The following is an 18332-nucleotide window of genomic DNA, read 5'->3' on the forward strand; positions in this document are numbered from 1 at the left end:
CCTCCTCCTGTGAATAATGACTGCAGCTGTGTCAATGTAACAGCTAGTCCTGTGTGTGTGTGTGTGTGTGTGTGTGTGTGTGTGTGCTTGTTTGTGTGTCTTATTTTGATGGCTTTTTACAGTCGCTGGGTACGTGTGTGTCTGTCTGATTATGGTGTACAGATAGGCCATTACCCGTGCGTTACGAGGAGAGGGGCTTAATGGACGGCAGAGGATGCAGGGGCAGGATGGCTCATAAACACCGCCCTGTCCTCGCGGCCATATCAATACTGCCATCTGGGAGTTTGGCCACTTCATTCACAAAACCAATACCCTTGTGGGATGAGATCAGCGTAGGCGATGCCAGCGTAGGCACTGTTCAATCAGAAGAAGTGGACAAGGGCTATCAGGATATCCACTTTCAGGATGTGAATTCTTTTCTTGTCTTTGTTTTGTGCAAGGGGACATTGACGAGACCTCCAAGGCACAGTCTAGACCGCTACAATTGGAGACTATGACCAATATAATCAAGAAAATGTGTATTTTTCTTTGTATTGATGAAATTATTGATTGGTTTTTAAATAATAAACAGATTGTTCTGCAGATCCATCCGTGCCAAACAGTTTCACATTCAGCCAATCACTGGTGAGGAATTTACTAAGACAGTTACAGGGGTTCAATAATTCATTTACTGTTTTTACCCACTTATTTCTATTCATGGTCACAGAGGCTGGGTTCGTCCAGCACATATAATCTGTCGGAAGGTAAGAAGATCGTCATGTCTCCACTTGTGAACACAGAAACCAGCCAACACTTTTAAGCTATGAGTTTCAGTCTCTGCTCTGTGTTTAAGAAATGCAAAGTCAGAAATGATCAAAAACAGGAGACTAAAGTGAGGAGAAATCATAATTATGGTGCACCTTTTTAATCATATCTGAACAAACACTTGATTGTGTTTGAAACAGTGCCTCTCTAGATGAAGGCGATATATACTTGAACAACACCACAAGAAGCTGATAGCTTTTTCCAAATCTGATAGACCGAATGACATGTGACCGGTATTGTATTGATAGGCATTGTGCCAATATGACTCATCCTGTTTAGGGAGGCTTTACAGCTTCAGAATCTATAGCCACACTGTGCATTTTAAGCCTATTTGCAAATCTCATTGACAAACTACAGACGTACATGAACACTAACCTTCTCTTCCTCTTCAGATATTGCACCATTCTCAAGTCAGTTGTAATCAGTATGAATGAGCTGCTGTTTGCACCTGAGCTTTGGCGTTCAGAACTAGTATGCAGGACACGTGAAGACTATTCTACTGATGAAGTACGTGCAGACAGCAGCATGGATTTCAGCTCTACAACTTAAAAACTTTAAATTGTACAAGTCCCGCCAATATTCCTCAGGGACGCTTAGTAGTGCACTTACCACGTGACAATGCGATTGCATTTATGCAGCAAGAGAAAACATGTACCACTACTGTTATGCATAACATTTACGGCAGTTTTCTCCGGCTCCTCGGTGCAAAACTCCTCCAATTAAAAGATTGCTTTCTTGCCCAAATTTGTAAATTTCCCCCTCAACATTTTAGCAGGATTCGAATCTGAGTTTATTTCTTTGACTTGCTCATTCTATAATATTGTTTCAGATTTATTATCCCGTTGAAAGGTCCACTCCCAGTTCAACCTCATCTTCAAACGCCCTTTGGTGATCCTGCATGTGATGCAGGATTCACTGCTGAATCGACTGCGAGTCATCCAATCGATAAGGCAGCGAAGAAACCCTAAACCACAACGCCTCCGCCACCATGCCTCACAATGTACATGAAGGTCCTCTGTGACCGAATAACTGCCTTTGAGTCACCTATCCAGAGGACATTGTTCCAATAGGACTTGCTTTTGCCTATACGTTCAGTGGCAGAGTGTTGTTTTGCGCTAATGTTCTTGTGTTACAGCAAAAGCTTTTTCTTGGCACACGTCTAATGCAACTAAAAGAGTTATTTTTGTATCAAATGATTTACTCTCGAGCCGAATTTGTCGGGCGGACAGCTCTGGACAAACTGGCAGTCATTTGAAATCTATGCCACTGGAAGATGACTGTTCTTTGGAGGATTGGTTTATTTCAAATACTATTTAAAACTTATGCCAGACTCAAACCAATACACAACAGCCTTTTTTTTTAGGGCCGGGTGATGTTCTTCATTATTCTGTTATCCTCTGACAATTTCAGGTGACGTATGATGAGATCATCAGTGAAGTTCACCTCCTTACATTCTGTAGTCCTTTTTTCATTACATTTCATACAGAGTGATTTAAGGTCTTGCTACAATCAAGGGATCTTTCATACTTTACATGTGCAGAGCAAACGTTTGCACTGTTGTCGAACGAAGTGTGCGCACACACAGCTGGAGAAGACTCTTTACAAACAGATACACATAACGCTGAACAGCCAGGTGTGTGCTGCTGCCCACTCAGCCGGAGGATGGGACAGAAAAGATTGAGAGGGGGTGTAATCTGCGAGTTGGGAACTTGTTTGAAGGGCCGAGGCTGTAAAGTACAGCTATGTGGGAGAGCTGCAGGTGTTGCTATTGTCTTAGAAATATCACTTCCGCAGAGGGTCGCGAAACTATCAAATGCTCTCTGGTAGCTGAACCAAAACCTCTTTTTGTCCTTTTTGTTTTATTGGCGGTTCCTCAAAGATCCACGTTATAACTCCTCTGTACATTTATACTGTAAATTAGCAATCACTTTACACTTGTTTCTGGAACCCCACCTCACCCCAAATGCTACACAATCACATTCGATTTCTTCTGGGAGTACAGACCCTGCTGTTAAATGTCACACTGTGACAGGCACAAAGCCTGGCCACAACAATCCTACCCCGAGGGGCCCCAGCGCTGTCATGTCCTCTCAACTGTGTAGACTACGCAGTGGTTGATAGCAAACAGAAGGAAAGGCGGAATTTAGTGGTTTTTGTGTCTGTTACCCAGTGGGCTATATCCACAAAAAGCATATTACCAAAAAAAGATGATAATAACGTTAGAAGAGTAATTTGGTTTTGCAATATTTCCGTGCACTTGCGTCAGAACATTTTCAAATGATCAGCGTATTTCTAAAAATAAGCCGGTTTAGTATTTCTTCTATTCAAAATTTTACTATTTTTTTTTTTAAAATGAATCTAGTAGTAGTAAATCAAGCAGGAGTGAAATTTTCCACAGGTTCCGGTGTGCACAGAAAACAATACACACACAGGCTAATAATTTATTGTATTATACTAATACATGTGTACAATGTGAGAGATGCTTTCAGTGTGCGGTGACAAACAGCGTCACTCATAAAGCACAGAGGTCTGAAGCCCCCTTGTGGTTTAAACGTGATCTGGAGAAGCACCCACAACATGCATCAGTGGACTGAAATGTATCTCAAGCTGTTCGCATTTTAAAAACAGGAATTAGTCATGTATTTCTCTTACCTCGGGAGCACTAAAACTTTGTGAGGCTGAAAGATGGAATCATTATTACTTACCATCCAAAACAACATGCTCAGTATGAATACCAAGTCAATGGTTAAGTATGAAGCTACTCCCTGAAAAGAGGGAGTTCTCAAGATAGACTTGTAGTGGTACTGCACAAGCACTCTAAACGGTAACAAAAAAAATATGATTATTATTATTTTTATTTTGCACACACATATGGGCAGAATTACCCCCCAAAAGAAAAGGCCACAACAGGAACTTAGCGAGTGCACTAGTACTTTGTGGCACCTGTGGTCTTTGCTGGTTGTCTGTACTCTTCTTCTCAGCAGGTGAAGCTGGGAGACAGTCAGTGAAAATACATGTAAACAGGTTCAGCTCAAGAGTCTTTATCGGCAGACCTGCAAGATAATCTCGCTCTTTCTCTTTGACTGCATACCTGAACCGTTTGTTCTTTGTGTTCTGAGACGCTTCACAGACATCACAAGAGGTATATAGTTTTGTATGGCATCAAAAAGATTTAGCCGAGGGCACTTTTCAGAGCAGAGCAGAGCAGAAACTATGCTTGTGTGAATATAAAATATAAATAAACTGCATCAAACACAGCACAATCATATTATTATAACATATTTAACAAATCTTCAGTGAAAATTGTGACATGTTTTCATCTAGCACTGATATTTCACAGTGTTGGCACCATTTGTTTGTGATCAGAATTGGATTTCAGTGAGTAAATAGAGTAAATATTAATTGTTTATTTCCCTGATTGCACATTTTGTTGTTAGACACCACAGGACACCCTCAGAAAGTTCATGTCAATTCTCTGATGAGTCACAACTGTTTTGGAGGCGCAAAGGAGACGTACACAATTTTAGGAAGGTGGTCATAATGTTATGCCTGATCGGCGTGTTTGAGACAGCACAGGTGACTGAGCAACAGGCTGGAGCTCCCCGAGAATGACAAATTCTCAACGCAGTACTTGAATGCAGCACGGTGGTCGCTGTTCAGCTGTCCAATCAGAATCAAGGATGCTGGGACGCGTGTTTCTCTCGCGCGTGGGGGGTTGAAGCGAAGACTCGTGAGCGAGGCGACTAGCGAGAATTCAGCTCATCTAGAGGTAAGACAACTGAAACTGCTAGTGAGAACAAATATGTCATTTCCTGCCACACTGGGGTGCTGATCTTAGGAATTATCTAACTAGTCTGACAGATCTCCGGCTAACTGTCCTCACGACACTTTGCTTTGACTCTGGTTTCTATATTAACCCTCTAGCTAACGGTATTTAGCTCGTATTAGCCTGTCAATGCGGCCCGGCACTAGGCTAGTTGCTGTACCATTAACGCCCAGTTTCATCGAGCTCTATTGTGAAAACGTGTTGCATCTTTTTAATCAGTTGCTTTATTTTAATTGCTTTATAGAAACACGCTTAGAAAATATTAATGTAGAATGTCAGCTTGCTAACTAGCCGTTAGGTAAAGCATTGTTCATAGAACGTTGGTTCGTAGTTTCTTGCTAACTAGCTACCAGCTAGCCCGGTTAGCTGCTGTCACATCTTTGGCGCCGCCCATGCTAGTTCAGCGATTGTTAGTATTATGCTCGTTGGTGACCTGATGTCAAGTGTGTAGATTCGTGTGATATCTTCCAGACGCCCTATGTGACCGCCATGTGCAGTGGTAGTCATTTTACGTAGAACAAATGGAGAGACGCTAACTTTGGTTGTCATAGCCTAGCCCAGCTGCCGTTAGCATGTCAATGCGTCATCGGCCTGCGCTTGCTCAACACTTGCGTGTTGCTACAGATCAGTCGAAGTTAGCTCAGCTGGTCTGACTGTCACCCTGTTTTCATCGCTGACACCTCATCGTTGCCTTTAAACGTGAGACTTTAATACTGTTTGACACGTGACAATATGTATGAAAACGCCTCTCATGTGCAATTATGGTTAAATGCAAACCCGGGCTCTCTGTCTTTTCACTATTCACTTTGCTAGCTCAGCCACTAGTTAAATCAATCACTGACTTTGCTGTGTTTACTAACCTAACTTATCTGTTTCTGTACAGAGGAAGGAGCTGACACTTGGTCATGGAAGCCAGTAAAGGTAAAGACAAACTTGTAATTTAAATTCCCACATTATAGAATATGATGTGAAAATACTGGATCACTCTGTGCTTCTTAGCTGTTGAATCTTCATATTTACATGTAGGCAATGCAGAGCCAAGTGTAGTCTAAACGATAACTCAGCATTGTGTCACAAGGACAGGATTAATGTGAAGGGTGTTGTATGTGCAGCCAGCTGCAGTTAAAGCTACACTGCTGGTTTTTCAGCTCCGTAACTGTCAGTGAAAAGAATGAGGTTATGGGACATACATATGCATTCATCTTTTATGTTGGTTCGGCAGGTAAAGCAGAGCCACACTGCTGGTTTTTCAGCTCCATAACTGTCAGTGAAAAGAATGACGGTATGGGAAATACATGCGCTTTCATCTTTTGTGTTGGTTCGGCAGGTAAAGGGGATCAAGGGATGCAAAATCCAGGTGGGCAGATGGACAAACCTGTCGGCTTCCACTTCTTGGAAAGGTCAGTACGGATGCTTTGCACCAGGTTTCTGCTAATTTGGGTACAAGGTAAAAGTGGAAACATCGCCAGATAAGAATGTGAGCAATGACCTAGCCCTGTTCATGTCACACCCCTAAGCCTGTGTTTTGTGTTGTGCTTTCGCATGGGTTAAGCCAACTCAAGCTTACTCAAATTTACTATTCATGGTCTGATGTCTCTGCTACTTTCTACTCCACTACATGTCCAAGACCATTTTATACCTCTACACTTTTTGACGGCTTAAATTTCTTTGCAAATTAGGATTAAACATAAAAAATACATTTGTAATTTAATAATAATAATAATTATGTGATGAAACCGTATTGATCCCTGGGGAGATTTTCGGAACTATCTGGTTTTAGTTAAATCACCTTCACCTTCGTTCATCTGATGGTTTTGAGCACACTTTGTTTTTCTCAGAAATGGGTCAGAGACATCTGGACTTTGCTCCATAACAGCTGTCCATACTGTCCAGCTGTATAGGACATCCTTCATAATTCTTAACCCATTCAGGCCTAAATACTCTTCTGTAAACCCCCTCTCAAAACCTGAGGTTTTTCAAAATATGTCAACGCTTACTAAAACCTTAATTTCTCAGGCTCTGTAGCGGATAAAAACATGAGATAAAAAGCATTTGACAGCTTACTTCTTTGGCTTTCAACTTGACTGACTTGCTAGGGCATAATCTTCAAATGCAAAAAAAGAGCAGGGAATCTAACAAAATCCACAAATTATACAGATGGTGATTTGCAATGGATTAATATTATCACTGGGCTTCTGTTTTTGGAGAAATATGGTAGATAATTTACTTTACAAATTACGGACACGGCCGATTCTCTCAAGATTAATATTACAGATGACCTCTGCAATAATTACAAATAACAAGAGGTGCTCAGGTAAAAAAAAGTCCCGTGCAAATAGGTCTGTCTGCACAACTTAACATGTATTGGAAGCAAATGATAGCATCTTTTGCTTCTTATTCTATGCGTCATTGCAAGTGTCTGATTAACCTTGCTTATTTTAACTTGACATCAGTTATTAGATATCTTCTAAGTGGACACAATCAAAAAGGCTTTGTGTTATCAGAGCTGTTTCTGCACATTGGATTTCTTTGTAACGTGGTCTTCAGTCAAATCTCCAGCCTACTGTTAACTAGTATTTGTTAGGTTGAGAGACATTTGAAAAAACAACACCAGCTAGTTCACTTCTGTCTATGTGGCTAAATAAAAGTGACGAGAAAAGTGAAGAGTATTCAGTTCTGTGACAACCGGTTCTCACCTTTATTTCTTTGTGCGACCAGACTTAACGCCTGTCGCTGGTTTGCTAACGGGGCTAAGCAGTGACAAAAACCACACGTACCTCGTTGTTTCTGAGCTGTCTCTGGTTATACTTGTTATAAATGTTCATAATCTTAGCTTAAATATGAGACGTTCAAATTCACATCAGCTCTCATGTTTCTCTTCTTTTATAGCATGCTCCCCAAAGCAGTGAAGAGGAGAGTGCATGCTTTGAAAAGGCTACAGGTGCAATGTGCTAACATAGAGGCTAAGTTCTACGAGGAGGTCCATGAGCTAGAGAGGAAGTATGCTGCCCTCTATCAGCCACTGTTTGACAAGGTACTGTAAACAATGTTTTTATAATGAACTTAAGCTTAGTTTACTTGATTATCTAGAATTTTCTTTGGACGTTTGATGTTTTAAATATATATATATACATCTATAAAATAAATACTAGGACAATTTAACAACCAAATCAATAAGAGTTAAGAATCAATGATGTTGTTTTCTGCACTAATGGATATTCAGGTATGTCTCTCTGGTCCAGTGTGAGGTCAGTGGGACCACATCCTTGGTGCTAAATTGAAAACTGCCACAACGAGTAGTCGACTGTCCTTTTGTCAGTCAAGGCTATTTCCAGAGTTAGTGACAAGAACTCTGCCATTCTTCATTGCACTGGAGAGTGGCAGCTGTAATCCTGTTGCACCTGTTGTGTGCGTGTGTCTCTCTCTCTCCCTCTCAAATGGTGTTCATGTCAGTGTGCGAGCCGAAAATAATTCAGCCTTCCCAAGCGAATGTTTGTCCACACACAGGTATTTCACCCAAATATACATAAATTTCCATAATTGCCATTTGTGTGTCACAGAGACGAGATGTTGTCACGGGGACAGTGGAACCCACAGATGAGGAGTGCGAGTGGCACAGTGACAGAGAGGAAGAGGAGGCGCTTGCTGTAAGTACAGATTTTATTGTCTTTATTATCCAATTTGTTCTGGTTTTGCCCACTGCAGAGGAAAAGAGATGTGCTTTGCTGTCTTGGCGGTGCTGCTTCAGTGTTTCTCGTTTGCGCACACACACACACACACACACACACGTTTGTATGGCTATCTTTGTGAGGACATTCAGTGACGCAATACGTTCATTAACTCTCATACAGTCTTGTAAAGAAGTGCGGACCGGCCAAAATGTCCCCACTTTGCACAAATGTTCTCACTCCAGTGGTGTAAAACTCAAACTGGTCCTCAGAAAGATGGCTGTTCAAGAACACACAGACGGGCAGAAGCTGTCTGCCATTGGAGCAACTTTGGCTTCAGTGTCTTGCCCAAGGACTCATAGTCGCCATGGCAATATATTCATGGCAAATAGGGGAATTGGGTTGTGCAGCTGGAAAACAACAGTGTTGTTAAATTGTGTGTGTGTGTGTGTAGTTTCTCAGGGTGATACATCTGGTATTAGGTCTTGGTTTCAAGCTTTCAAGAAGTGTACAACATGTTAATATTATTATAATTGCTCTGTCTGTAGGAGGAGGTAAAGGAGAAAGCTGCTATTGAGGATACAAAGAAAGAGGAAGCCACGCCAGCAGAAGATCCAAAGGGCATCCCTGAGTTCTGGCTCACCATATTCAAGAGTGTGGACATGCTGAGTGACATGCTACAGGTACATTTCAATGATTAATCCCCCACTAATTTCACCACATTTCTAAACAGTAGCTAAAGTCTCTAACCCTGACTGTCCATCTCTTATCAGGAACACGATGAGCCCATCCTAAAGCACCTGACAGATATTCAAGTCAAGTTTTCTGAGCCAGGGCAGCCAATGGTCAGTGTCTGAGTAATAATACACCAGTGTCATGACAATTTTATGAAGTAAATACCTTTAAAGCACACGTTATCTTCTTTGTCTTCTCTCAGAGTTTCACATTAGAGTTCCACTTTGAGCCCAACGGTTACTTCAACAACGCAGTCCTAACTAAAGTCTACAAGATGAAGTCGGAGCCTGATGCCGCTGAGCCGTTCTCGTTTGAGGGGCCAGAGATCATTGACTGTGAAGGGTGAGAGCCAGAGCACTCTAACACACATGGATGTTACATTCTGAGTAAAACCAGATACAGTGTGGTTCGTAAAATGTTTCTCTTCAGTCTTTCTATATTTATCTCTTTAGACTTTGCATCCCACATATCAGCCTCCTCTTGGCACGTCTTCCAACTTTTACCTATTTTGTGTCCTTGCTTTCTGCTGCCTTTCACATTTCTCTTTCTTTATTTTTACCGTCTCATTTTCTATTTCTAGCTGTCAGATAGATTGGCACAAGGGGAAGGACGTGACAGTGAAAACTATTAAGAAGAAACAGAAGCATAAAGGCCGTGGCACTGTCCGCACTGTTACCAAACAGGTCCCCAACGACTCTTTCTTCAACTTCTTTAACCCTATCAAAGGTGAGAACACACACAACATGTGGTAATTCATCTAGATGGTTAAATGATCCATTCAGAGCGGTTACTCCTACGTTTTCTCACCAACTTGTGTAAGCACTTTAAGCTTTGCTCTGTTAGGTGTGGACTCACATTTTACAGTAACACTCCTGAATCGCTTAAGGTTGTAAGGAGGAGACAACCTTAGACAAATGCTGCCAGGCTGTTGGTAAACACTCACGTGCCAGTTCATTAGGTACTAGCAAGTGGAAAGAAATGCGTTCTAATGTAACAGTACTGCACATAGACCGTAGAAAAATATTGACGACGTGTTTCCACCTCCTCCCATTGGGCAAACTGAGGCCAGAATACCAGGGATATGGGTAGCACCATCTTGCGAGTCTGGAGTCGTTATTGATGACCCGCCCATACTTCAACTTGACTCACTGGTGTTTGCGTTTGCTTAGTACTACGCTGTGCTCATAGTTTGTAGTCTCTACTCTACGTCTGCCAAGGAAGAAATGTTGGAATATTTTCTGCACTTATTTATTTATTTTTTAAGAAGGAAAGTAAGCACCATTGTGGATTTAGTCTTTCTAACAGCTAATTATCAATTTCAGACTTTTCCCCCCACAGAGCTTTTTGTTTTGTTTTAGCCAACCTAGTTAATTACCTTAATTCACTTCTCACAAACCAAAAGTTTAACTTGCAGGAAAAACTGATCCCTCAGGTCCTTGAGGTCGGTTAGCACAGTTTACAGCCCAACTACTCATTTCAAACAGACAAACGGTTATTTTGACTTTCCTACTCCACGTCTTACTCTTATGTTCTGATGGGGCTGCTTCACTGAGTGGTTGTCATGGCAACTGACATAATTTTTCTTTTTTTTTCCCCCCCAATGTTGGTTTCTGTCATTTTAGGGAATAATAATAATGCTGATGCATGTTCAATTGTCCATTTTTCTGAGAAGTTTTGTTTTAGTTAGTTATTTGATGCTACAAAAAACATGACGTGACATCATGATGATTGACAGTTGCCATTGACGAGTGGTCCCATTGGACCATGGCGGTAGGAAAACATGGCTCCGCTCTCGGGACAGTGCTGCGCAGACTCTGACTCCAAACTCACAAGTTGCCAGCCCTTATATTCTTGGGATACTCGCGTCGGTGTAGCCAATAGGAGGAAGTGGCGACGCGTTGTCCATTTTTTATACAGTCTATGCTTCAGATTCACTTTTGGGGAGCTGTCATTGCATCTTTTTTTTTTCTCCCCACAGTCTGTCATCTTGCACTAAATCTTAGCTTCACGAAAGTTATGACATTCAACATTTGTTTAAGATACCTGCGAGACCTGTTTATTCAAGTGCGTTTTCATTTTGGAGGGTGCGGTTGCTTTTATTTGGGCCACCCTATTTTCATCAGCAGCCTAGGCTAAACAACAGAAAATCTCCTGTGTTTAAGACAATCCAGTTTAACAGCACCACAAAATGCGACCTACAAAAGGATCACACACCTTTCTTACACTGTTTCAACATAAACTTGACAACAATTGGGGGGATTTACTCACAGACTGTTACATAAGAATACATTTGTTTTCACTTGTGTGCCTAACTAACTCACCACTGTATGTCACCACTAAACTCAACAGCAGGGGGCACCAGACTCTATTACTTTTCCCAAATTGTGCAGCCACTCTGCTGTGTGTAGGTGTGTAGGCATAGCAGTCGACCTAAGTTGGAGTTTGCACATGAAATAAACCTAGAAACTTTGACATTAACTTATCTGCTAAATCATGACTTAGTGATTGATGCTGAAATGTGAGGCAAGAGAACACTGAGGAAATTATTAAGTAAAGACTTACATTTTGTAATAATCTGTCTGTTAGCCTATTTAAATGATAAAACCAAACCCTTCTGTCATTAATTGCGCAACTACCCTCATCAAAGGTGAGGCAGCGAAATCTATAAGCCTTTAATCGGTTCAATAAACATTAAGGCAGCAATATAATGGCATTTCCATTGGATGTCTTGAAATGAGTAAGTCTACCCCATAATGCCATTAATTTAGGCAGGATACACCTTAAGTCAATGACTGTGATCTTTCCTGTATAATCAGCTTACCTGTCAAACATGCCTGGACTTATTCTGACATTGAGAAGTTGACCTGATCACTCATTGGCTGAGCTTATGTTTGTCTTACTGGTTCAGCCATGGTCCTGGTCTATGACTGGTGAATATAAATATCTCCTTGTCAAGTGTGTTCAGGTGTGCAGCTCTGGGGCTGGGCTGTGCAGTAGTGAGTCATCGCGCACAGACCGTGTGAACAAGGAACTCACGTGACTTACCTGGCATTTAGTCCGTTGATATATGGAGATTTATTGTCTTTAATGGACAGGTATTAATTAAATTAAATTAGAAAGTACTGGTTTAAGATTCCTCTCCTCCTTCCTCACAAGAAATGCATTTTGGTCTGTAGTTATATCCCTTCTCTCAATATAAGACTTATTAGACTAGTAAGTCGTGCTAGTCCTCCTTGCATATTTTTCCCTTTTTATCGCCATTATAATCTTTTATGTCCCAAGAAAATTACTTACCTTTACTGTAAAGTGTCGTCAATTACTTAAAAACATATAATCTAAGTGAGTGAAGTAAAACCAAAGGTGCGTCTACTAAATGCTGCGCTGAAGGAGGTGAAAACCCTTTTTATATTATATATTTGTAATTAATTAATATTACTTTGTACAAATCTGTTAATTTTATTTTTATTTTCAGCTCAAAAAAAGGCAAATTGTATCTACCTTGGTTTATAAAAGCAATACAAGAGGAAGGAAGGGAAAACTTTTTACAGGCTCTCTACTGGCATCGTTTTAATTGTCAAACTAATGTTGTTTAATATTCACCATTACTCTTGTGTTTGTATTTTGCTTACATAAGTATGAAATCACTGGACAATAATAATATATAACATCTTACAACCGGTAGGGCTAGTATTACTTTATTAATATTGATGCGACTTGTGAATTACAATAATATAAATATAATGTGTAATACAGTCCAATCTATTGAGCAGCTATTCTTCAGCTAATCCTCTCTTGATTTACAAATGGAATTATTGTGTTGACAAGCACCCCATTTGACATTTTAGATGTATGTGAATTCCTCTGGAGTATGATCATCAGCAGATTAGTGCGTATGCCACCTTGTGTGTGCGCTGCACCAGTTTACTCTAAAGCGGCGCTGTTGACAGAAGAGGAAGACTCGGATGATGTCAGCCTTTGGCCTCCGTGATGGAGCGCAGCTGTTTGCGGATGCCCAGTCACTTCCTATCGATGATGCTCTCGCGTTGTGATATCACTGATAATGAGCAGTGCGTGTCAGCTTAACCGTTAATTAAAAAATGAGTGTATCTTTTGGCATTCTTAAATCATACATGTCTTTTTACCTTACAGCTTCACCAGATGGAGAAATGGTGAGTAAAATGAAGCATGTCCTTTTGTTAAATAAACCATTTCCTCCTTTTATTCTGTTCAGTCTGATTTGTTTCTTGGTTTAAAATCGGCCATTTCTCTTCTTTACGTTTTGTAGGATGAAGACTCAGAGTTCACCCTAGCCACAGACTTTGAGATTGGTCATTTCTTCCGTGAAAGAATAGTCCCCAGAGCAGTGCTGTATTTCACCGGAGAGGCCCTGGAGGATGACGAGAGTGTGAGCGCTTTTCCTTACAATACACACACAGACATACGTTTAGACACGAACCCTAAAAATATCCAACACCACAAGATTTGGACGTTCGTGGAAAAAGAATGAATTTGTGGTGACGGTGGGGTGTAGGTTTCACTCTTGACTTTATTGTCTTTGTTGCAGTTTGAAGAGGAGGAACTGGAAGAGGGAGACGAAGAGGTTAGCACTTTGACTCATCCGCACCGCAGCTGAACTAAAATGCTGGAGAGCCAGACATTGCTGTTCGCACGTGGACTAAACCAGTTTTACCATTTCTTGTTTTTATTTTTTCAAGGATTGCTGGCATCTCTTACGCTTATCTTGTGTTTTTGTTTCAGGAACAAGACGAGGACGGTGACGAAGATGACGATGAGGGAGACTTTGACCCCAAGGTCGGTTTGCGTCCGTTGTTTTTTTTTTTTTGCCCTTCTATTTAGATCTTTAAATTTTAGGAAACTTTTATAAAACCACATTTCAACTATCAAGTATTAGACTGAACAACACAAAAAGCATATATTTTATTGTCATGGAACCCTGCGTTTAGACAAACCAACGTTTTTGACATCAAACAGTTACAATATTAAAAGTCATATGCAGATATAAGAGCCAGAGTAAATGTGCAGTTTTGCAATTAAGGTTGAATTTATGTTCCTATTAGCTGTTATTTAGCCTTTAGCGTTATTGGTTTATAGACGTGCCCCTCAGTTTATTTTGCCTGCATGGTTATACTACTTAAAAACTTGGAGATGATAATTCAGACATCATTTGATGTGCTGTAATTATAATCCACGCACATACCATGTGGTGTACGTGAGTCCAGCTATCTAAATAGCTGCCAGGTCACCATGACTTCACAGTGCACTACAGATGCTAACCTAACTAACCTGACTGTCGGGGTTTGACCGTAGAGTCGAGATATAATCTGAAATGTAACTCAAACAATATGAAAGACTTGAATTTATTTAGCTCGTGGAGTTTACAGAACATCTGCTCGGATCGGCTGAGTCATGACCACTGATTATCTGGATATCTGAAGTCTTTACAATCTCACCGTCTGATCTTCACACGACTATACAGCGGCACAATGTGCAATATTAGTCTGAAAGTAGTGATTATATTCTACCTAAATTTAATCATCTGTTCCGGTATTATAGATCCATGATGATGAGAGAATGAATAGTCTGGTATCTGCTTGATCTAATTCATGCACGTTCATTAATTGTTATCTCTGGTTTCCAAAACCAAATATGCAATGGAATAATGTAGAGATTCAGAGATTTCTGCACACACGTAGTGAAAGAGACGTCTATTAGTGCTGTAGCTGTAGATTTAGTTGAGATGAGTTGTTAGCATAATTTGCCCTGCAAGCAGTTTTTATAGCAGCGACCAATAATGCTGCTTTGTCTGTGAGGAAAGCTTCTTCCCGTGCTGTCAGCTCAACAATTACCAATTTTGCTCGAGGAATTCAGGGTGCTCATTCACCGACCTCACAGCTATGTCTCACTGTGCTCACTTGTCGTTTTCCGAATGTGACGATTAAACTTGTCCGTGGTGTTTGTCTCTCCCTCCCCCTGGATCTCCCCTCCATTACAGGCATAATCAAACATTCTCACTCCATGCATTTCTAGGTAAGGGAGAAATAAGGATGGCGTCCCACATTCATTACACACGGTCTCATCTGGTGGCTTTAGCCTATTGTTCTTGCTGTCTTTCTCTTTCACTACATCCTTGATTCTCCCGTAGTCTGAGGTTTTTATTACCCCCACACCCCTAACTCACATCTATTGTAGATATGGCTTCTCTTCCTGCCTCATCATGCCTTTGTTTCCATCCACTCGTATTGTCATGCTTTAGTCCCATCCCAGGTTTCTAACATTGTTCCCTTTGCTGTTCAAAACCTGTTCCTTCTCCCTCCTCTGCTTTATTGTCGGCCTCGTCTCGTTGCTCGCTGGCGGCCAGTGGCTTCGCCGACCGCCCGTCCCGTTGTCTAATCTGGTTTCTCTCCGTGTCCTCCGCAGAAAGAGCAGCCCCAGCCCGCCGAATGCAAACAGCAGTAACCGTGGCGCTCAGGGGACGTGGAGACCTGCTGTCCGTCAAATCAGTTCTTAGCCAATCAGCAAGTCCTCCTAACTCTTGCAGGCTCCTCCCATTTACGAACTCTCATCTTGAACGCAATAGAACGCAAATCAAACTGCGTTTTTAATATGTGCATGAATTCTTTTGTTTCTTTTCTTTATTATTATTTTATTTTTTATTTTTTTTTTGTCTTGCGCCCGTCTCACCCCTTTTACTTGGCTTCATTGAGCTCAAAGCAGGAATTGACTTGACTCAAATTACCACGGCATCACATAGGAACTGTCTTGTTCTTTGGTAAGGTGGAGTAGGCTACTACTGACAAACACCGAGCATCTCTGTATGGTAGAAACGTAGGAAAGGAATGGCTCCCAACTTTAGTTTTCATAGAAATAAGTCAGTTACTCAGGGTTTTTTAATGCCAACACGAGACGTTTACCAGAAAACTGCTGAACAAGTTTGACTTAACCTTTCACTGGGGTTGTGTTTTGTTTTTTTTTTTTCTTTTGTTATGGTGTTTTTTTTTTGTTGTTTTTCTTTTTTTTAAGAGGCACACAGTGTATCATTTCGAATTGCATTTACAATTTTTTTTTTTTAAATGTTCATTGTCATGTCATTGGACTATTTATTCTGGTGTCACGCAGCTGTTTTTGAAAAGGTGCATTTTGGGGGAGTGCCTCTAACTGTAGGCTGCCCAGCCTGCAGCTAGAGGCTCAATTCTCAATGACTCAGATCTTACTTGGGCTTCAGTAGGTCAACAAAACGTGAATTACTGCCAAGTTTTGATTATTGTTATCGTCGAAAATGCATTGACAGATTGAAGATGTGTGTTCTGTATTAAAACGCGTTGACCTCTGCCCCGTTGTGTCGGGCTAAAACAAGCATTCAAACTTGAGCACTTGAGTGGACACAACACTAATTAGGACTATGAAACGTGCATGCAGTTAGAAAATGTCGTATCTTACTCCTCCCCGTTTGCCCTGTCACTCCTGAAACGCTCTTTAAACTTGCGTTAACAAACATAATAAGAATAACTTATTAAAACAAGGATTGTTCAGCCTCTTGGATGGCTCCGGCTCGGAGCATCACGTCCAGTCTGGTGAGATTTCCCCTCAGAGACAACTGATTGAAGCAGACACGCGTGGTGGCTGTCCGTTAAACATATGTGGTTGTTTATAAGATGTATCACTTCTGGTATGTAATTCAGCTTTTTAACAAATATAATTTAGAGTCAGTGATGGGACAGGGTGCTGGAAGTTTGGATCAAATGTAAATTCTGTTGCCAAGAAGCCAAAACGACAGAGACACCGTCCTTTTTTTTTTGTTTTTGTTGTTGTTGTCCGTTTTGTTTTTTAAAAATAAAATAAAATGTTTGCCAATTGTCATTAACACGATGTAATCTGATTCAGCATTTAAAGTTGTTTAAGAGTATATAAATATTTCTGTTCTTGTCTAATGATTCAGTAGAATGTCTGTGGAAAACAAATGGAAGAGCGTGCCAATGTATTTTATATACTGCACTTGGATTTTGGCCGTTTGGATTTGGACAGCTTCGCCCGGCGTGACCGCTCGTCGATAGCAGCTGACGGCGAAATAACCCCCGCCCACCCCACCCCACCCTACCCCTTCTCTCTTTTTAAAAAGAACGGAACGATTGTAGATCCTGTTGGACAGATCACTCCGAGCCACGGTTGACATCTCCAGACCTACCACATTGGACCGTGCGCTAGCAATGGCCTTAACTGGTTCTTATTCACAATTTGTTACTTGCGCAATATTTCTTTTCAATTTGTACAGAGTTAGTTAAGATATTCTATTAAAGTTGTGCGACATGGAGTTTTTGGGTGTCCTCTCTCCTTTGTGTGTGCTTGTCTCCCAGTTTTTGGTTTAGTTAAGTATAAGTGACGAAACATTTTGGTAACCAACACTCATAATGCGTGTGCAGTGTTGGAATATGTAGTTTCTTTGATTTCTGCGCTGAGTCATCTCAGATTCATCTTAATGTAGAAGGTGGTGAGAACACGAGTGAAGTTTTTATGTTCTTAAACTCCTCAGGTGGCAGCAGCAAATGACCCATCAGAGAATAGACATGGGCCTTCTGAGGGTGTCCTGTGGTGTCTTGTGGCAACAGGATGTTGTTAGTGGGGGCTTTTGGGTCTTATGGCTTGAAGGGAGGGGCCTTTGTGGATCATCCCACAGATACTTTGGAATCTAGTGAATTTGGAAGCCAGGTCAACACCTTGTTCTGTTTTTCACTTTTTTTTTTTTTTTAGTTATTCCTAAACCGTTCTCGGAGGACTTGCTGATTTGCTAAGAACTTGACCATTCTGAAGAGTTCACCTTAGACTTTGAGATTGGTCATTTTTTCCGTGAAGCGATAGTTTCCCAGAGCAGTAGTTCACTGGAGTTCCCTGGAAGATGACGAGTCACGAGTGTGAGTGTTTTCCCTCACACACAGACATACGTTTGTATGCCGTCAGAAGAAGAGGAACAACTGGAAGAAGGAAACAAAGGTTAGTACTTTGACTCTTAAACTCTGCAGCTGAACTAAAATACTGGACAGCTAGTCATTGCTGTTGGTGTGCATCTGAACTAACTTGCACATCACCACTAAACCTTAACATTTTTACCATTTCTTGTTTTTATTTTTCTTAAACAATGGTTGTCGGCATCTCTTACACTTGTGTTTTTGTTTCAGGGACAAGAGGAGGACGGTGACGAAAAAGATGATGGGCAAGACTTTGACTCCAAGGTCAGTTTGCATCATGTGATGTTGTTTTTTTGCCCTTCTTGTTCAGATATTTAA

The 18332-nt window shown here is 41.0% G+C and overlaps 1 protein-coding gene across 3 annotated transcripts; it reads left to right on the forward strand.

Moving 5' to 3' along the window:
- The first annotated feature begins 4119 nt into the window (after positions 1–4119).
- nap1l4a (nucleosome assembly protein 1-like 4a) lies at positions 4120–17473 on the forward strand. 3 transcript variants are annotated; one of them, XM_084554707.1, is made up of 15 exons: positions 4229–4573; positions 5514–5551; positions 5958–6030; positions 7520–7664; positions 8191–8277; positions 8847–8981; positions 9072–9143; positions 9236–9375; positions 9614–9759; positions 13183–13202; positions 13319–13438; positions 13598–13633; positions 13792–13845; positions 15047–15081; positions 15472–17473. In XM_084554707.1, exons 2-14 carry the CDS (start codon positions 5536–5538, stop codon positions 15050–15052), a joined length of 1050 nt encoding a protein of 349 aa, XP_084410833.1. In that variant the 5' UTR covers positions 4229–4573; positions 5514–5535; the 3' UTR covers positions 15053–15081; positions 15472–17473. The 3 variants fall into 3 exon arrangements, with proteins under 3 accessions (XP_084410831.1, XP_084410833.1, XP_084410832.1); XM_084554705.1 differs by lacking the exon at positions 15047–15081 and having other exon boundaries at positions 4120–4573; XM_084554706.1 differs by lacking the exons at positions 4229–4573; positions 15047–15081 and adding an exon at positions 5269–5329.
- The last annotated feature ends 859 nt before the right edge of the window (positions 17474–18332 follow it).

This window comes from Chelon labrosus (genome assembly GCF_963514085.1).
Source record: "Chelon labrosus genome assembly, chromosome: 11".
Classification (NCBI taxonomy): domain Eukaryota; kingdom Metazoa; phylum Chordata; class Actinopteri; order Mugiliformes; family Mugilidae; genus Chelon; species Chelon labrosus.

Coding starts and splice junctions, on each gene's coding strand:
- nap1l4a (XM_084554705.1), top strand. Junction 8,982..9,071: donor TGCTGAGTGACATGCTACAG/GTACATTTCAAT, acceptor ATCTCTTATCAG/GAACACGATGAGCCCATCCT. Junction 13,846..15,471: donor AGGGAGACTTTGACCCCAAG/GTCGGTTTGCGT, acceptor TGTCCTCCGCAG/AAAGAGCAGCCCCAGCCCGC.